The 24,696-nt window shown below is 41.5% G+C and overlaps 1 protein-coding gene across 3 annotated transcripts in view; it reads right to left on the bottom strand.

Moving 5' to 3' along the window:
* The window catches only part of LOC139766123 (uncharacterized), a 309,760-nt gene that overhangs the window by 95,467 nt on the left and 189,597 nt on the right, over nucleotides 1–24,696 (bottom strand). For all 3 annotated transcript variants that reach the window (XM_071694350.1, XM_071694367.1, XM_071694359.1), the window contains one exon: nucleotides 22,833–24,409. In XM_071694350.1, coding sequence (XP_071550451.1) covers nucleotides 22,833–24,029 — 1,197 coding nt within the window. In that variant the 5' untranslated portion in view covers nucleotides 24,030–24,409. The remainder of the gene's footprint in view (nucleotides 1–22,832; nucleotides 24,410–24,696) is intronic.

The raw sequence follows: 24,696 nt of genomic DNA, 5'->3' as shown, positions 1-24,696 counted from the left end.
TTAGGGAAAATGATTTGGTAAACAGAGAAGAGGTAGTGAAAGCTTTGCGGAAGATGAAAGCCGGCAAGGCAGCAGGTTTGGATGGTATTGCAGTGGAATTTATTAAAAAAGGGGGTGACTGTATTGTTGACTGGTTGGTAAGGTTATTTAATGTATGTATGACTCATGGTGAGGTGCCTGAGGATTGGCGGAATGCGTGCATAGTGCCATTGTACAAAGGCAAAGGGGATAAGAGTGAGTGCTCAAATTACAGAGGTATAAGTTTGTTGAGTATTCCTGGTAAATTATATGGGAGGGTATTGATTGAGAGGGTGAAGGCATGTACAGAGCATCAGATTGGGGAAGAGCAGTGTGGTTTCAGAAGTGGTAGAGGATGTGTGGATCAGGTGTTTGCTTTGAAGAATGTATGTGAGAAATACTTAGAAAAGCAAATGGATTTGTATGTAGCATTTATGGATCTGGAGAAGGCATATGATAGAGTTGATAGAGATGCTCTGTGGAAGGTATTAAGAATATATGGTGTGGGAGGCAAGTTGTTAGAAGCAGTGAAAAGTTTTTATCGAGGATGTAAGGCATGTGTACGTGTAGGAAGAGAGGAAAGTGATTGGTTCTCAGTGAATGTAGGTTTGCGGCAGGGGTGTGTGATGTCTCCATGGTTGTTTAATTTGTTTATGGATGGGGTTGTTAGGGAGGTAAATGCAAGAGTTTTGGAAAGAGGGGCAAGTATGAAGTCTGTTGGGGATGAGAGAGCTTGGGAAGTGAGTCAGTTGTTGTTCGCTGATGATACAGCGCTGGTGGCTGATTCATGTGAGAAACTGCAGAAGCTGGTGACTGAGTTTGGAAAAGTGTGTGGAAGAAGAAAGTTAAGAGTAAATGTGAATAAGAGCAAGGTTATTAGGTACAGTAGGGTTGAGGGTCAAGTCAATTGGGAGGTGAGTTTGAATGGAGAAAAACTGGAGGAAGTGAAGTGTTTTAGATATCTGGGAGTGGATCTGGCAGCGGATGGAACCATGGAAGCGGAAGTGGATCATAGGGTGGGGGAGGGGGCGAAAATCCTGGGGACCTTGAAGAATGTGTGGAAGTCGAGAACATTATCTCGGAAAGCAAAAATGGGTATGTTTGAAGGAATAGTGGTTCCAACAATGTTGTATGGTTGCGAGGCGTGGGCTATGGATAGAGTCGTGCGCAGGAGGATGGATGTGCTGGAAATGAGATGTTTGAGGACAATGTGTGGTGTGAGGTGGTTTGATCGAGTGAGTAACGTAAGGGTAAGAGAGATGTGTGGAAATAAAAAGAGTGTGGTTGAGAGAGCAGAAGAGGGTGTTTTGAAGTGGTTTGGGCACATGGAGAGGATGAGTGAGGAAAGATTGACCAAGAGGATATATGTGTCGGAGGTGGAGGGAACAAGGAGAAGAGGGAGACCAAATTGGAGGTGGAAAGATGGAGTGAAAAAGATTTTGTGTGATCGGGGCCTGAACATGCAGGAGGGTGAAAGGAGGGCAAGGAATAGAGTGAATTGGAGCGATGTGGTATACCGGGGTTGACGTGCTGTCAGTGGATTGAAGCAAGGCATGTGAAGCGTCTGGGGTAAACCATGGAAAGCTGTGTAGGTATGTATATTTGCGTGTGTGGACGTATGTATATACATGTGTATGGGGGGGGTTGGGCCATTTCTTTCGTCTGTTTCCTTGCGCTACCTAGCAAACGCGGGAGACAGCGACAAAGTATAATAAATAAATAAATAAATATATTTGAGGATATTCCCTCAAAGGTCCAGTCCTTTGTTCTTAACGCAACCTCGCTAATGCGGGAAATGGCGAATAGTATGAAAGAAAGAAATATATATATATATATATATATATATATATATATATATATATATATATATATATATATATATATACTCCTCGAAGGCTCAGATTGGGGTGCCTAAATGTGTGTGGATGTAACGAAGATGTGAAAAAAGGAGAGATAGGTAGTTTTGAGGAAAGGAACCTGGATGTTTTGGCTCTGAGTGAAACGAAGCTCAAGGGTAAAGGGGAAGAGTGGTTTGGGAATGTCTCGGGAGTAAAGTCAGGAGTTAGTGAGAGGACAAGAGCAAGGGATGGAGTAGCAGTACTCCTGAAACAGGAGTTGTGGGAGTACGTGATAGAATGTAAGAAAGTAAATTCTCGATTAATATGGGTAAAACTGAAAGTTGATGGAGAGAGATGGGTGATTATTGGTGCATATGCACCTGGGCATGAGAAGAAAGATCATGAGAGGCAAGTGTTTTGGGAGCAGCTGAATGAGTGTGTTAGTGGTTTTGATGCACGAGACCGGGTTATAGTGATGGGTGATTTGAATGCAAAGGTGAGTAATGTGGCAGTTGAGGGAATAATTGGTATACATGGGGTGTTCAGTGTTGTAAATGGAAATGGTGAAGAGCTTGTAGATTTATGTGCTGAAAAAGGACTGATGATTGGGAATACCTGGTTTAAAAAGCGAGATATACATAAGTATACTTATGTATGTAGGAGAGATGGCCAGAGAGCGTTATTGGATTACGTGTTAATTGACAGGCGCGCGAAAGAGAGACTTTTGGATGTTAATGTGCTGAGAGGTGCAACTGGAGGGATGTCTGATCATTATCTTGTGGAGGCTAAGGTGAAGATTTGTATGGGTTTTCAGAAAAAAAGAGTGAATGTTGGGGTGAAGAGGGTGGTGAGAGTAAGTGAGCTTGGGAAGGAGACTTGTGTGAGGAAGTACCAGGAGAGACTGAGTACAGAATGGAAAAAGGTGAGAACAATGGAAGTAAGGGGAGTGGGGGAGGAATGGGATGTATTTAGGGAATCAGTGATGGATTGCGCAAAAGATGCTTGTGGCATGAGAAGAGTGGGAGGTGGGTTGATTAGAAAGGGTAGTGAGTGGTGGGATGAAGAAGTAAGAGTATTAGTGAAAGAGAAGAGAGAGGCATTTGGACGATTTTTGCAGGGAAAAAATGCAGTTGAGTGGGAGACGTATAAAAGAAAGAGACAGGAGGTCAAGAGAAAGGTGCAAGAGGTGAAAAAAAGGGCAAATGAGAGTTGGGGTGAGAGAGTATCATTAAATTTTAGGGAGAATAAAAAGATGTTCTGGAAGGAGGTAAATAAAGTGCGTAAGACAAGGGAGCAAATGGGAACTTCAGTGAAGGGCGCAAACGGGGAGGTGATAACAAGTAGTGGTGATGTGAGAAGGAGATGGAGTGAGTATTTTGAAGGTCTGTTGAATGTGTTTGATGATAGAGTGGCAGATATAGGGTGTTTTGGTCGAGGTGGTGTGCAAAGTGAGAGGGTTAGGGAAAATGAGTTGGTAAACAGAGAAGAGGTAGTAAAAGCTTTGCGGAAGATGAAAGCCGGCAAGGCAGCAGGTTTGGATGGTATTGCAGTGGAATTTATTAAAAAAGGGGGTGACTGTATTGTTGACTGGTTGGTAAGGTTATTTAATGTATGTATGATTCATGGTGAGGTGCCTGAGGATTGGCGGAATGCTTGCATAGTGGCATTGTACAAAGGCAAAGGGGATAAGAGTGAGTGCTCAAATTACAGAGGTATAAGTTTGTTGAGTATTCCTGGTAAATTATATGGGAGGGTATTGACTGAGAGGGTGATGGCATGTACAAAGCATCAGATTGGGGAAGAGCAGTGTAGTTTCAGAAGTGGTAGAGGATGTGTGGATCAGGTGTTTGCTTTGACGAATGTATGTGAGAAATACTTAGAAAAGCAAATGGATTTGTATGTAGCATTTATGGATCTGGAGAAGGCATATGATAGAGTTGATAGAGATGCTCTGTGGAAGGTACTAAGAATATATGGTGTGGGATGCAAGTTGATAGAAGCAGTGAAAAGTTTTTATCGAGGATGTAAGGCATGTGTACGTGTAGGAAAAGTGACTGGTTCTCAGTGAATGTAGGTTTGCGGCAGGGGTGTGTGATGTCTCCATGGTTGTTTAATTTGTTAATGGATGGGGTTGTTAGGGAGGTAAATGCAAGAGTTTTGGAAAGAGGGGCAAGTATGCAGTCTGTTGGGGATGAGAGAGCTTGGGAAGTGAGTCAATTGTTGTTCGCTGATGATACAGCGCTGGTGGCTGATTCATGTGAGAAACTGCAGAAGCTGGTGACTGAGTTAGGTAAAGTGTGTGAAAGACGAAAGTTAAGAGTAAATGTGAATGAGAGCAAGGTTATTAGGTACAGTAGGGTTGAGGGTCAAGTCAACTGGGAGGTAAGTTTGAATGGAGAAAAGCTGGAGGAAGTGAAGTGTTTTAGATATCTGGGAGTGGATCTGGCAGCGGATGGAACCATGGAAGTGGAAGTGAATCATAGCGTGGGGGAGGGGGCGAAAATTCTGGGAGCCTTGAAGAATGTTTGGAAGTCGAGAACATTTTCTCGGAAAGCAAAAATGGGTATGTTTGAAGGAATATACATATATACATATATATATATATATATATATATATATATATATATATATATATATATATATATATATATATATATATATATACATATATATATATACATATATATATATATATATATATATATATATACATACCTACACAGCCTTCCATGGTTTACCCCAGACGCTTCACATGCCCTGATTCAATCCACTGCAGCACGTCAACCCCGGTATACACCATCGCTCCAATTAACTCTATTCCTTGCCCTCCTTTTACCCTCCTGCATGTTCAGGCCCCGATCACACAAAATCTTCTTCACTCCATCTTTCCACCTCCAATTTGGTCTCCCTCTTCTCCTCGTTCCCTCCACCTCCGACACATATATCCTCTTGGTCAATCTTTCCTCACTCATTCTCTCCATGTGCCCAAACCATTTCAAAACACCCTCTTCTGCTCTCTCAACCACGCTCTTTTTATTTCCACACATCTCTCTTACCCTTACGTTACTTACTCGATCAAACCACCTCACACCACACATTGTCCTCAAACATCTCATTTCCAGCACATCCATCCTCCTGCGCACCATTCTATCCATAGCCAACGCCTCGCAACCATACAACATTGTTGGAACCACTATTCCTTCAAACATACCCATTTTTGCTTTCCGAGATAATGTTCTCGACTTCCACACATTCTTCAAGGCTCCCAGAATTTTCGCCCCCTCCCCCACCCTATGATCCACTTCCGCTTCCATGGTTCCATCCACTGCCAGATCCACTCCCAGATATCTAAAACACTTCACTTCCTCCAGTTTTTCTCCATTCAAACTCACCTCCCAATTGACTTGACCCTCAACCCTACTGTACCTAATAACCTTGCTCTTATTCACATTTACTCTTAACTTTCTTCTTTCACACACTTTACCAAACTCAGTCACCAGCTTCTGCAGTTTCTCACATGAATCATCCACCAGCGCTGTATCATCAGCGAACAACAACTGACTCACTTCCCAAGCTCTCTCATCCCCAACAGACTTCATACTTGCCCCTCTTTCCAAAACTCTTGCGTTCACCTCCCTAAGAACCCCATCCATAAACAAATTAAACAACCATGGAGACATCACACACCCCTGCCGCAAACCTACATTCACTGAGAACCAATCACTTTCCTCTCTTCCTACACGTACACATGCCTTACATCCTCGATAAAAACTTTTCACTGCTTCTAACAACTTTCCTCCCACACCATATATTCTTAATACCTTCCACAGAGCATCTCTATCAACTCTATCATATGCCTTCTCCAGATCCATAAATGCTACATACAAATCCATTTGCTTTTCTAAGTATTTCTCACATACATTCTTCAAAGCAAACACCTGATCCACACATCCTCTACCGCTTCTGAAACCACACTGCTCTTCCCCAATCTGATGCTCTGTACATGCCTTCACTCTCTCAATGAATACCCTCCCATTGTACAAAGGGAAAGGGGATAAGAGTGAGTGCTCAAATTACAGAGGTATATATATATATATATATATATATATATATATATATATATATATATATATATATATATGCCGGCAAGGCAGCAGGTTTGGATGGTATTGCAGTGGAATTTATTAAAAAAGGGGGTGACTGTATTGTTGACTGGTTGGTAAGGTTATTTAATGTATGTATGACTCATGGTGAGGTGCCTGAGGATTGGCGGAATGCGTGCATAGTGCCATTGTACAAAGGCAAAGGGGATAAGAGTGAGTGCTCAAATTACAGAGGTATAAGTTTGCTGAGTATTCCTGGTAAATTATATGGGAGGGTATTGATTGAGAGGGTGAAGGCATGTACAGAGCATCAGATTGGGGAAGGGCAGTGTGGTTTCAGAAGTGGTAGAGGATGTGTGGATCAGGTGTTTGCTTTGAAGAATGTATGAGAGAAATACTTAGAAAAGCAAATGGATTTGTATGTAGCATTTATGGATCTGGAGAAGGCATATGATAGAGTTGATAGAGATGCTGTGTGGAAGGTATTAAGAATATATGGTGTGGGAGGAAAGTTGTTAGAAGCAGTGAAAAGTTTTTATCGAGGATGTAAGGCATGTGTACGTGTAGGAAGAGAGGAAAGTGATTGGTTCTCAGTGAATGTAGGTTTGCGGCAGGGGTGTGTGATGTCTCCATGGTTGTTTAATTTGTTTATGGATGGGGTTGTTAGGGAGGTAAATGCAAGAGTTTTGGAAAGAGGGGCAAGTATGAAGTCTGTTGGGGATGAGAGAGCTTGGGAAGTGAGTCAGTTGTTGTTCGCTGATGATACAGCACTGGTGGCTGATTCATGTGAGAAACTGCAGAAGCTGGTGACTGAGTTTGGAAAAGTGTGTGGAAGAAGAAAGTTAAGAGTAAATGTGAATAAGAGCAAGGTTATTAGGTACAGTAGGGTTGAGGGTCAAGTCAATTGGGAGGTGAGTTTGAATGGAGAAAAACTGGAGGAAGTGAAGTGTTTTAGATATCTGGGAGTGGATCTGGCAGCGGATGGAACCATGGAAGCGGAAGTGGATCATAGGGTGGGGGAGGGGGCGAAAATCCTGGGGGCCTTGAAGAATGTGTGGAAGTCGAGAACATTATCTCGGAAAGGAAAAATGGGTATGTTTGAAGGAATAGTGGTTCCAACAATGTTGTATGGTTGCGAGGCGTGGGCTATGGATAGAGTTGTGCGCAGGAGGATGGATGTGCTGGAAATGAGATGTTTGAGGACAATGTGTGGTGTGAGGTGGTTTGATCGAGTGAGTAACGTAAGGGTAAGAGAGATGTGTGGAAATAAAAAGAGCATGGTTGAGAGAGCAGAAGAGGGTGTTTTGAAGTGGTTTGGGCACATGGAGAGGATGAGTGAGGAAAGATTGACCAAGAGGATATATGTGTCGGAGGTGGAGGGAACAAGGAGAAGAGGGAGACCAAATTGGAGGTGGAAAGATGGAGTGAAAAAGATTTTGTGTGATCGGGGCCTGAACATGCAGGAGGGTGAAAGGAGGGCAAGGAATAGAGTGAATTGGAGCGATGTGGTATACCAGGATTGACGTGCTGTCAGTGGATTGAAGCAAGGCATGTGAAGCGTCTGGGGTAAACCATGGAAAGCTGTGTAGGTATGTATATTTGCGTGTGTGGACGTATGTATATACATGTGTATGGCGGGGGGGGGGGGGGGGGGGGGGGGGGGGTGGGGCCATTTCTTTCGTCTGTTTCCTTGCGCTACCTCGCAAACGCGGGAGACAGCGACAAAGTATAATAAATATAAATAAATATATATCTATTTTTTTTTGCTTTGTCGCTGTCTCCCGCGTTTGCGAGGTAGCGCAAGGAAACAGACGAAAGAAATGGCCCAACCCACCCCCATACACATGTATATACATACGTCCACACACGCAAATATACATACCTACACAGCTTTCCATGGTTTACCCCAGACTCTTCACATGCCCTGATTCAATCCACTGACAGCACGTCAACCCCGGTATACCACATCGATCCAATTCACTCTATTCCTTGCCCTCCTTTCACCCTCCTGCGTGTTCAGGCCCCGATCACACAAAATCTTTTTCACTCCATCTTTCCACCTCCAATTTGGTCTCCCACTTCTCCTCGTTCCCTCCACCTCCGACACATATATCCTCTTGGTCAATCTTTCCTCACTCATTCTGTCCATGTGCCCAAACCATTTCAAAACACCCTCTTCTTCTCTCTCAACCACGCTCTTTTTATTTCCACACATCTCTCTTACCCTTATGTTACTTACTCGATCAAACCACCTCACACCACACATTGTCCTCAAACATCTCATTTCCAGCACATCCATCCTCCTGCGCACAACTCTATCCATGGCCCATGCCTCGCAACCATACAACATTGTTGGAACCACTATTCCTTCAAACATACCCATTTTTGCTTTCCGGGATAATGTTCTAGACTTCCACACATTTTTCAAGGCTCCCAGAATTTTCGCCCCCTCCCCCACCCTATGATCCACTTCCACTTCCATGGTTCCATCCGCTGCCAGATCCACTCCCAGATATCTATAACACTTTACTTCCTCCAGTTTCTCTCCATTCAAACTTACCTCCCAATTGACTTGACCCTCAACCCTACTGTACCTAATAACCTTGCTCTTATTCACATTTACTCTTAACTTTCTTCTTTCACACACTTTACCAAACTCAGTCACCAGCTTCTGCAGTTTCTCACATGAATCAGCCACCAGTGCTGTATCATCAGCGAACAACAACTGACTCACTTCCCAAGCTCTCTCACCACCAACAGACTTCATACTTGCCCCTCTTTCCACAACTCTTGCATTCACCTCCCTAACAACCCCATCCATAAACAAATTAAACAACCATGGAGACATCACACACCCCTGCCGAAAACCTACATTCACTGAGAACCAATCACTTTCCTCTCTTCCTACACGTACACAGGGAAAAAACACACATATATATATATATATATATATATATATATATATATATATATATATATATATATATATACATATACATATTCATGCTTGCCTTCATCCATTCCTGTTGCTACCCTGCCCGACAGGAAACAGCATCACTACCCTCCCCTTCAGTGAGGTAGCACCAGGAAAACAGAAAAAAAGGCCACGTTTGTTCACACTCAGTCTCTAGCTGTCATGTGTAATGCACATAAACCACAGCTCCCTATCCACATCCAGGGCAAACAGACCTTTCCATGGTTTACCGCAGACGTTTCACATGACCTGGTTCAGTCCACTGATAGCACGTCGACCCTGGTATACCACATCGTTCCAATTCACTATATTCCTGTCACGCCTCTCACCCTCCTATATGTTCAGGCCCAAATCGCTCAAAATCAACCTTTAAAATAATCCATTCTTCTTGTGACAAACTCTATAGCTCTGAACCCATCATCACAGTATGAATCAAAGTTTCCCATATCTATCAAAAATCCCATCTGTTGTTTGCTTCCACAAACTTGCCATAGATGTCACCTGCAACATACTGTCACATGAAAAAATGTCACACAACTCAAGACATCAAAGAAAGTGTATATAAGTCATCTGGGTCGGAAGTTAGATGCCAGTGCTAATTAATGTAGTTAGTTTTAGAATAAAAGAAACAATAAATGGAATAAAAATGTTGATATTTTTCATGCAAATATAGATATCTGTTCATTTAATCAAGAAGAAAAAGTTCAGTCAGGATAAATAACATACAATATAATCATGTAAAGCGACAAAGCAAAATAAATAAACAAAATATAAATAAAAATAAATTATTTTTATCTATTTTGCTTTGTCACTGTCTCCCGCGTTTGCGAGGTAGCGCAAGGAAACAGACGAAAGAAATGGCTCAACCCACCCCATTACACATGTATATACACACGCGTGCACACACGCAAATATACATACCTATACATCACAATGTACACATATATATACACACACAGACACATACATATATACCCATGCACACAATTCACACTGTCTGCCTTTATTCATTCCCATCGCCACCTTGCCACACATGGAATACCATCCCCCTCCACCCTCATGTGAGCGGGGTAGCGCTAGGAAAAGACAACAAAGGCCTCATTCGTTCACACTCAGTCTCTAGCTGTCATGAAATAATGCCCGAAACCACAGCTCCCTTTCCACATCCAGGCCCCACACAGCTTTCCATGGTTTACCCCAGACGCTTCACATGCCCTGATTCAATCCACTGACAGCACGTCAACCCCGGTATACCACATCGATCCAATTCACTCTATTTCTTGCCCGCCTTATACCCTCCTGCATGTTCAGGCCACAATCACTCAAAATCTTTTTCACTCCATCTTTCCACCTCCAATTTGGTCTCCCACTTCTCCTCGTTCCCTCCACCTCCAACACATATATCCTCTTGGTCAATCTTTCCTCACTCATTCTCTCCATGTGCCCAAACCATTTCAAAACACCCTCTTCTGCTCTCTCAACCACGCTCTTTTTATTTCCACACATCTCTCTTACCTTTACATTACTTACTCGATCAAACCACCTCACACCACACATTGTCCTCAAACATCTCATTTCCAGCACATCCACCCTCCTGCGCACAACTCTATCCATAGCCCACGCCTCGCAACCATACAACATTGTTGGAACCACTATTCCTTCAAACATACCCATTTTTGCTTTCCGAGTAAAATGTCCTCGACTTCCACACATTTTTCAAGGCTCCCAGAATTTTCGCCCCCTCCCCCACCCTATGATTCACTTCCACTTCCATGGTTCCATCCACTGCGAGATCCACTCCCAGATATCTAAAACACTTCACTTCCTCCAGTTTTTCTCCATTCAAACTTACCTCCCAATTGACTTGACCCTCAACCCTACTGTACCTAATAACCTTGCTCTTATTCCCATTTACTCTTAACTTTCTTCTTTCACACACTTTACCAAACTCAGTCACCAGCTTCTGCAGTTTCTCACATGAATCAGCCACCAGTGCTGTATCATCAGCGAACAACAACTGACTCACTTCCCAAGCTCTCTCATCCACAACAGACTTCATTCTTGCCCCTCTTTCCAAAACTCTTGCATTTACCTCCCTAACAACCCCATCCATAAGCAAATTAAACAACCGTGGAGACATCACACACCCCTGCCGCAAACCTACATTCACTGAGAACCAATCACTTTCCTCTCTTCCTACACGTACACATGCCTTACATCCTCGATAAAAACTTTTCACTGCTTCTAACAACTTGCCACCCACACCATATATGCTTAATACCTTCCACACAGCATCTCTATCAACTCTATCATATGCCTTCTCCAGATCTATAAATGCTACATACAAATCTATTTGCTTTTCTAAGTATTTCTCACATACATTCTTCAAAGCAAACACCTGATCCACACATCCTCTATTTTAAATAAACATGTAAAATACATGTATTGTACATGAAAAAACACATGAAACATGAAAAAGATATGTAGGCATTACACAGGTAAGAAATACTCGTGTAACCAGTACAGGCCCTCCACACCCTACTTAACACCCTCCTAAACCAACATGGAGGAAAGTATACAAATTCTTTGGTATTTTTTTAATTATGTAAGATCTAAACATTCTGAAAGGATACATTTCTTATTTACCATATATGGGAATGAATCACAGAAGCATGAAACATAAAATGTTACTGGATTAAACAATGTAAAAAGCAATCTCTACCATAAATGAAAATAAAAGCTTCCAAAAAAAACTGTCTTACATGACAAACATTGTGTAAAAGGTCAAAACCATGCTGGACTAGTGCCAACTCAACACCAAACAGGTCTGATTCAGAATAGAGGAACTGAAAAATCCTACCTTTCCAATCAGAACGGACATAAACCACAATAGCTCGCACATTGAAAAATTCAGATACATTCCAGAAATCTCAAGAATTATGGGGCTTCAATATTCATAAGCATTCAAAAGAAAGAACCTGCCTTTAACCATCTAACCTCTCAATAGAATTATCTGTCCATTTCTGTATGACTCCTTTCTTTTTAATTTGTATAGAAACATTCTTTTCCACAAACAATGAGAAATAAGCAATCTAAAATTTAATTTTGTCATGTAATGTCCATGGAAAAGTTGTGCCATCAGTATCACAGATAAGATCAGTATTGCCATGAACTTGTTTTATCACAATTCTTTCTGCCTTAAGTACTGATGAAATGATAATCATTTCACTTTCATTCCATTACATTCCCTTCAATATATCAATTCATCTATAATTACTCCAAAACCAATTTCTGCGAAAGAGTCCATGTGTTATCTTGGACCCTTTTCTAAAGGCTCCTAAAACTGGCTGTACTACCTCCAGTAGCAGATATATGTAGACTCCTTTGGTGTGAGAAGTTCTTTGACATGACTGTACTCACTGTGCTCCCAATAATACAGCCATGCCAAAGGTGACTTTCATTCGCAGTGTAACTTATGCAAACTTTTTACCTGTGGTGTGTCCTGTTGCAGGCAGAGCCCAGTAACAAATGAGGATTTGTCCCATGAAGGAATTCAGCACCCATATGGTCTACTACCAACTCAAAACTTAGCCATAACAATGAAGAAGAAAATCTCAACTTGTAGATTAATGTTACCCAGGCACCCATATATAATCATGCAAAGTGGATTAGGGTTAATGAGATGGAATGGGCTCCTTAAATCTTTACTAACAGGAGCTAACCAAATCCTGTGCAACAACAGGAAGGTCTTAAAAAAATAGGTTCAGTTAACTTCAAACAGGGAAAATAGTTACTCCCAAGTTGTAACTCATGATGCCAGCTAGCCAACAAACCAAGAATTCCTAAACAGGACAAGGTACATACAATTTAAGTCTGTATTTCTACAAAGGAAAAAAGATAATGATGTGACACAATAAGAAACAGGAACTCAGGGTGAGGAATGCAGTTATGCCACACCACAAACAGCAGATTGCAGTGAACAAGTGTTAAGACTGATGGGTGAAAATGAGTACAGGTCCCAACATCTGCCTCCATACTCTAGCTGGCTGATGCCTAGTCAATAAGTCCAAATGAAAGGGCATCAGTCTGAACCCAAAAGTTTCCTGAAGTCAAGAAGGAGTTTTAGATGGAATTTAGCCCAATGCAAGAAAGTGATCTCTCTCTGATGCTCATAGAGTTGTGTCTGCAGGTGATAAACAAACATGTAAAGGTACAAATTAATGAAAAAATATCTAAATACATAAGCAATAGTTTTTTTTTTTTTTTTTTTTTTTTTTTTATACTTTGTCGCTGTCTCCCGCGTTTGCGAGGTAGCGCAAGGAAACAGACGAAAGAAATGGCCCCCCCCCCCATACACATGTACATACACACGTCCACACACGCAAATATACATACCTACACAGCTTTCCATGGTTTACCCCAGACGCTTCACATGCCTTGATTCACTCCACTGACAGCACGTCAACCCCTGTATACCACATCGCTCCAATTCACTCTATTCCTTGCCCTCCTTTCACCCTCCTGCATGTTCAGGCCCCGATCACACAAAATCTTTTTCACTCCATCTTTCCACCTCCAATTTGGTCTCCCTCTTCTCCTCGTTCCCTCCACCTCCGACACATATATCCTCTTGGTCAATCTTTCCTCACTCATTCTCTCCATGTGCCCAAACCATTTCAAAACACCCTCTTCTGCTCTCTCAACCACGCTCTTTTTATTTCCACACATCTCTCTTACCCTTACGTTACTTACTCGATCAAACCACCTCACACCACACATTGTCCTCAAACATCTCATTTCCAGCACATCCATCCTCCTGCGCACAACTCTATCCATAGCCCACGCCTCGCAACCATACAACATTGTTGGAACCACTATTCCTTCAAACATACCCATTTTTGCTTTCCGAGATAATGTTCTCGACTTCCACACATTTTTCAAGGCTCCCAAAATTTTCGCCCCCTCCCCCACCCTATGATCCACTTCCGCTTCCATGGTTCCATCTGCTGACAGATCCACTCCCAGATATCTAAAACACTTCACTTCCTCCAGTTTTTCTCCATTCAAACTCACCTCCCAATTGACTTGACCCTCAACCCTACTGTACCTAATAACCTTGCTCTTATTCACATTTACTCTTAACTTTCTTCTTCCACACACTTTACCAAACTCAGTCACCAGCTTCTGCAGTTTCTCACATGAATCAGCCACCAGCGCTGTATCATCAGCGAACAACAACTGACTCACTTCCCAAGCTCTCTCAACCCCAACAGTCTTCATACTTGCCCCTCTTTCCAGGACTCTTGCATTTACTTCCCTAACAACCCCATCCATAAACAAATTAAACAACCATGGAGACATCACACACCCCTGCCGCAAACCTACATTCACTGAGAACCAATCACTTTCCTCTCTTCCTACACGTACACATGCCTTACATCCTCGATAAAAACTTTTCACTGCTTCTAACAACTTGCCTCCCACACCATATATTCTTAATACCTTCCACAGAGCATCTCTATCAACTCTATCATATGCCTTCTCCAGATCCATAAATGCTACATACAAATCCATTTGCTTTTCTAAGTATTTCTCACATACATTCTTCAAAGCAAACACCTGATCCACACATCCTCTACCACTTCTGAAACCGCACTGCTCTTCCCCAATCTGATGCTCTGTACATGCCTTCACCCTCTCAATCAATACCCTCCCATATAATTTACCAGGAATACTCAACAAACTTATACCTCTGTAATTTGAGCACTCACTCTTATCCCCTTTGCCCATCCTCCTCAAAGGCTCAGATTGGGGTGTCTAAATGTGTGTGGATGTAACCAAAATGAGAAAAAAGGAGAGACAGGTAGTACGTTTGAGTAAAGGAACCTGGATGTTTTGGCTCTGAGTGAAACGAAGCTCAAGGGTAAAGGGGAAGAGTGGTTTGGGAATGTCTTAGGAGTAAAGTCAGGGGTTGGTGAGAGGACAAGAGCAAAGGAAGTAGTAACACTACTGAAGCAGGAGTTGTGGGAGTATGTGATAGAGTGTAAGAAAGTAAACTCTAAATTGATATGGGTAAAACTGAAAGTGGATGGAGAGAGATGGGTGATTATTGGTGCCTATGCACCTGGTCATGAGAAGAAAGATCATGAGAGGCAAGTGTTTTGGGAGCAGCTGAGTGAGTGTGTTAGCACCTTTGATGCAGGAGACCAGGCTATAGTGATGGGTGATTTGAATGCAAAGGTGAGTAATGTGGCAGTAGTGGTGTACATGGGGTGTTCAGTGTTGTAAATGGAAATGGTAAAGAGCTTGTAGATTTGTGTGCTGAAAAAGGACTGGTGATTGGGAATACCTGGTTTAAAAAGAGAGATATACATAAGTATACGTATTTAAGTAATAGAGATGGCCAGAGAGCATTATTAGATTACTTGTTAATTGACAGGCATGTGAAAGAGAGACTTGGATGTTAATGTGCTGAGAGGGGCAACTGGAGGGATGTCTGATCATTATCTTGTGGAGGTGAAGGTGAAGACATGTAGAGGTTTTCAGAAAAGAAGAGAGAATGTTGGGGTGAAGACAGTGGTGAGAGTAAGTGAGCTTGGAAAGGAGACTTGTGTGAAAAAGTACCAGGAGAGATTGAGTGCACAATGGAAAAAAGTGAGAACACATGACATAAGGATAGTGGGGGAGGAATGGGACGTATCTAGGGGAGCAGTGATGGCTTGCGCAAAAGATACCTGTGGCATGAGAAAGGTGGGAGGTGGGCAGATTAGAAAGGGTAGTGAATGGTGAGATGAAGAAGTAAGATTGTTAGTGAAAGAGATGAGAGAGGCATTTGGATGATTTTGCAGGGAAACAGTGCAAATGACTGGGAGATGTATAAAAGAAAGAGGCAAGAGGTCAAGAGTAAGGTGCAAGAAGTGAAAAAGAGGGCAAATGAGAGTTGGGGTGAGAGAGTATCATTAAATTTTAGGGAGAATAAAAAGATGTTTTGGAAGGAGGTAAATAAAGTTCGTAAGACAAAAGAACAAGTGGGAACATCGGTGAAGGGGGTTAATGGGGAGGTGATAACAAGTAGTGGTGAAGTGAGAGGGAGATGGGATGAGTATTTTGAAGGTTTGTTGAATGTATTTGATCATAGAGTGGCAGATATAGGGAGTTTTGGTCAAGGTGGTGTGCGAAGTGAGGGGGTCAGGGAGAATGATTTGGTAAACAGAAAAGAGGAAGTGAAAGCTTTGCAGAAGATGAAAGCCAGCAAAGCGGCGGGTTTGAATGGCATTGCAACAGAACTTATTAAAAAAGGGGGTGACTGTGTTGTTGACTGGTTGGTGAGGATATTCAATGTATGTATGGTTCATGGTGTAGTGCCTGAGGATTGGTGGAATGCATGCATAGTGCCATTGTACAAAGGCAAAGGGGGTAAAGTGAGTGTTCAAATTACTGAGGTATAAGTTTGTTGAGTATTCTTGGAAAATTATATGGGAGGGTATTGGGCATTGGGAAGGAGCAGTGTGGTTTCAGAAGTGGTAGAGGATGTGTGGATCAGGTGTTTGCTTTGAAGAATGTATGTGAGAAATGTTTATAAAAACAGATGGATTTGTATGTAGCTTTTATGGATCTGGGAAAGGCATATGACAGAATTGATAGAGATGCTCTGTGGAAGATATCAAGAGTATATGGTGTGGGAGGTACGCTGCTAGAAGCAGTGAAAAGTTTTTATCGAGGATGTAAGGCATGTGCACGAGTAGGAATAGAGGAAAGTGACTGGTTCTTAGTGAATGTCGGTTTGTGGCAGGGATGCGTGATGTCTCCATGATTGTTTAATTTGTTTGTGGATGGGGTTATTAGGGAGGTGAATGCAAGAGTTTTGGAGAGAGGGGTAAGTATGCAGTCTGTTGTGGATGAGAGGGCTTGGGAAGTGAGTCAGTTGTTGTTTGCTGATGATACAGTGCTGGTGGCTGATTTGAGTGAGAAACTGAAGAAGTTGGTGACTTTGTTTGGTAAAGTGTGTGAAAGAAGAAAGCTGAGAGTAAATGTGAATAAGAGCAAGGTTATTAGGTTAAATAGGGTTGAGGGACAAGTCAATTGGGAGGTAAGTTTGAATGGAGAAAAACTGGAGGAAGTGAGGTGTTTTAGATATCTGGGAGTGGATTTGGCAGTGGATGGAACCTAGGAAGCAGAAGTGAGTCACAGGGTGGGGGAGGGGGCGAAAGTTCTGGGAGTGTTGAAGAATGTGTGGAAGGCGAGAACGTTATCTCAGAGAGCAAAAATGGTTATGTTTGAAGGAATAGTGGTTCCAACAATGTTATATGGTTGTAAGGCATGGGCTATAGATAGGGTTGTGCATAGGAGGGTGGATGTGTTGGAAATGAGATGTTTGAGGACAATATGTGGTGTGAGGTGGTTTGATCGAGTAAGTAATGAAAGGGTAAGAGAGATGTGTGGTAATAAAAAGTGTGGTTGAGAGAGCAGAAGAGGGTGTTTTGAAATGGTTTGGTCACAGGGAGAGAATGAGTGAGAAAAGATTGACAAAGAGGCTATATATGTCAGAGGTGGAGGGAACGAGGAGAAGTGGGAGACCAAATTGGAGTTGGAAGGATGGAGTGAAAAGGATTTTGAGCAATCGGGGCCTAAAAATACAGGAGGGTGAAAGGCGTGCAAGGAATAGAGTGGATTGGAACAATGTGGTATACCAGGGTGGACGTGCTGCCAATGGACTGAACCAGGGAATGTGAAGCATCTGGGGTAGACCATGGAAAGTTTTGTGGGGCCTGGATGTGGAAAGAGAGCTGTAGTTTCGGTGCATTACACATGACAGCTAGAGACTGAGTGTGAACAAATGTGGCTTTAGTTGTCTTTTCCTAGCACTACCTTGCATGCACATGGGGGGAGGGAGTCAAGGCAGTATGTATGAAATTGTACATGTGTATATATGTATATGTCTGTGTATGTATATGTATGTATACATTGAATTGTATATGTATGTATATGTGAGTGTGTGGGCGTATGTGGGAGGGTTGGGCCATTCTTTCATCTTCTTTCGTCTGTTTCCTTGCGCTACCTTGCTAACGCCGGAGACAGCGACAAAGTATAATAAATACAGATGTGGAAAAGGTTTAACTTGTAGTCTTATGATCAAAACAGGTGGAGGTTAAACTAACTACAGTAAAACTTCTGTTATCCGAATTTCTCGAGGAAATTTGTCATTGCAGATAACAAAAACACTGGTTATTTGAGTTTCATCTTTAATCTATTCATAATTCAGAAATTGCCCATCCCTCACTTTAAGCAGGGGCTACATTCTGTGAAAACCTAACACATAAAGAAATCACATACAGCCCTGGTGGATTTTCCCATTACCTTCAAGTCATGTAGCTTCTGATATCAAATAACTTACCTAGCCATCCTTTGCCTGTTTGAAATGGCTGTGTTTCAGCTACAGTGTCTTCTTTCCATAAACACTCATATATCTCTGAGCTTTAGACATGAGCTGAAGGTTGCTAAGGCTGCTTTTCTTCTCTGTCTCATGCTCTATGTGCAAAGAAAGCATTTTCACCAACTTTTCCATAAATGGACTTCTAGCCCTTGTGGTTACCTTGGTAGACAGTGGAGTAGTGAACCACAACACTTTGAATTCTCTCTGCATTCTTCTTTACATTGCAGAATGTAGATTCACCCAGAGTGTAAGCATGCCCAAGCACTGATGCTCTCTCACCAGTATTAACGGTAATAAGATTTGTAGCTTTGTTTCTATGGTTAGAGAGGTTCGTTTCCATTCAACTGCTGGTTCTGGGGTAGGAGATGATGATGATGTAGGACATTTGGATAACACAGTGGGTTGTAGGAAAAATCACATCAGCAGGTACACCCAAATTACACAAGTAGCACAAATCCATACATAACTGGCAAGATTGTGGTGCCATTCTCCAAGGACCCATGCTTACACCACCCACCAACCCTCACTGAAATTTTGGCACACTTTCTAGCAAGCTCATGCTCTTTCACCACCATCAGCACTTCTTAAGATTTCTAGCTTCTTTTTTAACTATGACACATCAACATATAAAACAATATATAAAATGAGTAGTCATATAAACAGTACAAATATGTATATGCAGAGTAAGAAGTCTTGAACATAATGTACAAACAAGTAGGTACCACTATAAGAGCTTACCACATTAGGTAAACCATCATGATAACCTAGTCAGATTTTTGTTATGTAGAGTGAAATGTCTTTCAGAGTGCTGCGGTTGGTCCAAGAGGGAGAAGTGGACAGCATGCTGGCCAGTAGACAACTAACTGGGTATGCTGGTGGGTGGAGTCTGTGGGCGGGTTGTGGCTACATGATGAAGAGAAGCAGCATGCCCAGGAGTGCCGTGGTGACATCAGAAGGGAAGGGAGGCGGTGGTGATGCCTGAGGCGACATCATGGATGACAATGGGTGATGACGACACCTTTCTGGTGTGACGTCAAGGGATGTAGGATTTGGCATGACACCAGCCCTCAGGTATGCCTGCAGTGTGAGGGGTTTTGGCAGAAAGCCAGCCCTCAGGAGCACCTGTAGGTGTGAAGGGTTTTGCTGTGAAGCCAGCCCTAAGGAACGCCTGAGGGTATAAGAGGCATCATCTTAATATCCTGTCACAGCGACCCAGTGACAACAGAGCAGGACAAGACAATGCAGTAAGATGTATTGTGCATGCACTAACATGTCCCCAGAACAAACGTGTCAGGACTGTAAATGTGTCAAGTAGGCTTTCAGCAGTGCCAGAATGGCAGATGTAGAAATATGTAACACTGAAAAAAATGTAAGGCTTGATGATTGCCTAAAGAACAGATATCACCAACAATCACATCCTTAGGACAAGTAGAGGAGTCAGGCTGTTTCACTTGGAAGTATAATCAGCATGCTGGTCCTTAATGGAACTGCCACCACTTGTAAGAAGGAAACAGACTTTCTTTCTTTCCATAGTTACTTAAATGAGGATCCAGTCGCCTTGCACTTTTATCAGATAAATAGATATGTACATTTAGGCACTGGGTAACATGTCCTGAGAAACACACTGTCACTACCGTCTTGAGGCACTAAAGTCTTGGCCCAACACATGGAATACGATTAAGGACTCAGAGAGGGTATGGCGCGCACAGTGCCTAGCTCTGGTATTCCCTGAGGTAAGATTTCAACTCCACATCACCAACCGTTGGAGAGTAAGATTACTTACTGTGAATCTATGTGACTTTCCATGTGATCCAACTACCTGATACATGCTAACATAATAAGAATAAAAAATGATTAATGAAAAATAATGGCATGCATATGTGTGTCTTAAACACCCCCAACCCTCACAGAAGTTTGGTGCACTTTCTACTGCACACACATTCTAAAATATTCTACCTATTTGTTAATGTTTTACAAAGGGGAAATACTAATATTTGTAAACATATAAGCCCTATTAAAAGCTTCGATCTTCTGCTGCTTAATGAACTCCATGTGTGCTGCCTTGGACTCGCCTTTGGTCAGCCTCCTGCACAACCCCATCTTCTTTTTGAGGCTTAAGACATTCCTCTTACGTGTCAGGAGCTGTCAGACAATTGCTAAAGATGTCTGAAAGGGGGATTTGTGCCACAAAACACCAGGTGGTGAGTACACTCATTGCTGTGGTGTGGTGCATGCGTGGTGTGAAATATCTTTATGTATCTTTTCTATCTTAAATTTTCTTTTTATACTGGAAGGTTACAAACAAATTGAATATCATACGTTGGTTTGAACTTTTTGTTGTCTCGAATTATGGATAACAGAAGTTTTCTGTAGTATCAATAAAGAAAAATAAATAAATAACTTACACTTCTAAATATGTATTGTGGATGAAAACCCATATCCTAAAACATCAATGTCAGATGTATTTGATAATAATACCAACTACTAGTGGCTAGCTTAGAATGAAAATTCCTAACTGTAAAGAACATGACTCATCATCATCCTATTATCGCGAAAATCAGCTTGATCAAAGACTCAGTCAGCACTAAGATTTCTTGCATTACAATCAATGTTCTCATTTTAGTGGATAAGACATTTCATGGCCCTGCCTACAGAGTTGTTAGCTTCATGAAAAAAGGGCTCCAGTTGCCAATGTATAATATCTGATATAGAAAAAGCAGAGTATTCTATGTAAGTTAGTCCTTTTTCACTAACTTTCTCTTACACTGATCTGATTCCAAGTTGCTTAAGCATGGATCATATGTGGCACAGGACTTGGCTTTCAGTGTTCTATACCCTGTGAAGAAAATGGCCAGCATTACCTATTTCACAGACTTGCATTTAACCCTAAGCTGCATATCTTTTAAATATCAATATCATGAAAAATTATGCACCTACCTAGAACCAAACAATTCAAAACCAAGCTGCCCGGAATGTTGATTTAGCAATCCCATCCTGTGATGAAACACCCTCCCCTGAAGTCTCTGAGGACTGTTGCCAATCCCTGTTCTACAAACAGTGCAATAAATCTATATGCTGGCTACAATACATCACTGAAACCATTGCTAAGTTTTGTTTTCATATTGTAACATAATCAACAAACAATATAAGTATGCAAACAGATGCAACATAAGAATATATTTGTATACTAGTTAGAAAATTCATATGCACCTCTCCTGGACCTACAAGGATGCCATTACAGAAGTGAGAAAGTCAATGATAGCAAACAGCTAAGCTGGCTCCAGTGTGGTCCCAGTAAGAGATGAGAGAGATACAAGTAACTATAAAGAAATATTTACCTTTGGAAGACAGTTTAAAACAATTATTACTTAATTTCTGCAACATCCTTAAAACAATGCTAGGAAATGTATTTTGTCCTATAGCCCTCCTCAAAAAAAGAAGGGTGAAAGTCATATAAAACCAACTTAGATCTTGCCAAGAACTGAATGGTCATACAATCTGAAAAAATAAAGGATGGTTTTTCCCCTCAAAGAGATATGGCTATAAAGCCATATACACACAAAAAAAAAGTCTTACCCCAAACAGCTTCATTCAAAGCCTCAGCAACATTAGGCCAAGTAACCAGAAATAAAAATCTTACCATCAACAAGCCCATTTTGAAATCTATTAACTGCAACATACTGAAATACAATACAAATTTTACCAAGAAGAATATTGACCTAACTCAATTCTTTAGCTGACTGGTACACCAAGTCATACATCATTCCAAGAACAATGCTATAATGCTGCAGACACTGATGAAAAATACTGCACTACACTGTTTAAGTTCATCAACATCAGTACAGTCCTTGAGAGTTAGCAACAGATATAAGAACTCAAGGTCAGGTACAACTACCCTGGTGTCACCTTGCTAACTCTTTGGTATGATCAGCTTGGCTACAATAGTAACAATCTCAACACAAGAATGGGAGCTCTGTAATCTGGCATAATCTGGAGATGTTCTCTTATGCCCTCACATAAAAGGAACAGAAGGCAACCAACAATGCAACTGTACAATCATTATACAAATATCTGAACTGAATATTTAGTGGGGAAGGAATAACCACCAATTATCCCAAGATGATAACATGAGGGATGGTGCCCCTGACTGGTGCTTGAAAATGAAGACAAATTGTTGATATTACATATTACTGTTTAAAGATTGCTGAACATTCATGAATGAGGTGGGTATGATCACTCATATTATTTGAGTTCATTATAGATTAGTTTTCCTGTCTGATTTTGCTTCAACTATACTCTAAAGAATAATAACTGCACTAACATTCCCTCAATTCCTGTGTTTACCATCAGGCTCAGAAAATAAAGATAATATGATCAATACAATGAAAAGGAGACATCAATAAATTTTCCACCTGTTCTGAATAATACAAAAAAACACATCTACAGCAATAACTGTAAAGCCTTACAGATCCAATGTGTCTTCCATGAGAATCTATGGAGAAGTTTTGTAAGTGTTCTTGAGTAATGTAGAAGTAACATGGCCATTTATTAAACATTGGGTGACTGGAGTGGTGAAGATTGTGCCTGATTAAGTTGATGCCCTGTTCATCTTCCGTGAGAACAGCCATCTCAACATCATGATGAAAACTTGGATCACACTGAGTTATACCACAAGCCACTAAAGATATCTCTTTGTTATCATGAACAAGATAGTCTTCCAAGGGACCAGTCGCCCCTTCTAGGTCAGAGAAATCCTTAGAACTGATATCAATATTTTCACTGGTGTCTGCTGCATCTCTTATGTTCTTATCATCACTATAATTGGAACTTTCATCCTTTCGAAAACTGTCACCTTCCACATTACAAGGTTCAAATTTCACAACACTTACATTAGCACTGTCAGTTGATGCAGATCTTTCATCCACATTTTCACTCTGATTAAACATTGTTTCACTGCCATTATTGCTTACACTAGAATTAATAGCCTCCTCTTCCATCTCCCCATTTTCACCTCTGCATAAGTTATCTATCTGAGACTCTGAACATGTCTTTTCAAAACTATTCATGGAATGACTTTCCCTAACCACAGATGACAAATTATACTTTAAATCTCTACCAGAATCACTTTCTACATCACTGCTGAGATGGACTCTGCTGCAAGTACCGCTAGTATCACACAAGTCAGGTAAACTGGCCTTGGTGCCCACTGCTGCACTTGCTCCTGAAGAATTTTCCAACCCATCTGAAGACTCTTCACAGGAGTGCGAAGTAACACCCCAAGCTCCTTCCATTGCGTCTTCCCTTGCAACTTTGCTGTGTGATAAACTTGTTACAAATTCAGTATCACAGGCAACTTGAGCATTGGTGGCCTCAGTATCTGAATCACAAGATATGCTACTCTGCTTCAGTAATTCACCATAGTTATGTCTTTTACTAGCACATAAATCTGGTGGGGGCATCACATCCCCCCTCTCCTGGCTGGTTTCACCTACACCACACATCCCTAAATCCACTGTGGATGAAATCTGGTATTCTTCTCTTGAAACATCTACTACCTGCCCAGCCTCTGCATGGCCTAAAGGCTGAGGCTGACAGGCAAGGTTGCCTGTGAGGTTCACTGGGGTTGATGCAGATTCTACTGGGGAAGAGGCAGAGGGCAACATCTCACATTCTACTGTCAGAATGATCCCCAATTACTTTTTCATCTTCCTTCATTCCCTGACAAGAGAAAAGTTAATCTAATTTCATAACGTACATGAGAAAAGGAGCATTCCACTTAAATGCAGCCAAAGCAGGATTGCATATGTGAAAGACACAACACACAGCAGTTTCTTTACTAGTGAAAGGTTTCAATAATCAACATTTTTAGACAGAGGGTAAGGGAGTTCAAGCATTTACAATGATTTTATCACATCTTATCACGCCTTTCAAGAAGACATGCAAAAGACAAGAATTCCATTATTTTCTAAGCGACTATCTGGAATGTTCCGATCATCTCTCCTCTCCTTTTTGCTTCTTCTCTTTCCTGTGACCTTCACAACACCTGCAAGAGAAGATTCCACACATTACTCTTGTGTCACATAATGTGACTCCCAAATTCTGATAACAAGGTTTTGCATGTACAGTAGGGAAGGCAGAAATATCTGATATTACATGTAAATCTATTCACCATTGACTGAAGAAACCTTTACCAGTTGTCGTCACTCAGAAACTGCAAAGTATCATACCTGTCACTTCTATTCCAAAAGTAATAGCATGTATCTAAAGACTCATGAGAAACATATAAGGTATACTTGATGTTAGTTATCTAGGAAAAAGATTAAAAAACAA

The sequence above is a fragment of the Panulirus ornatus genome, chromosome 4 (assembly GCF_036320965.1).
Source record: "Panulirus ornatus isolate Po-2019 chromosome 4, ASM3632096v1, whole genome shotgun sequence".
Classification (NCBI taxonomy): domain Eukaryota; kingdom Metazoa; phylum Arthropoda; class Malacostraca; order Decapoda; family Palinuridae; genus Panulirus; species Panulirus ornatus.
The sequence above is the reverse complement of the archived record's forward strand: the minus strand, read 5'-3'. Positions and strand labels throughout refer to the sequence as shown.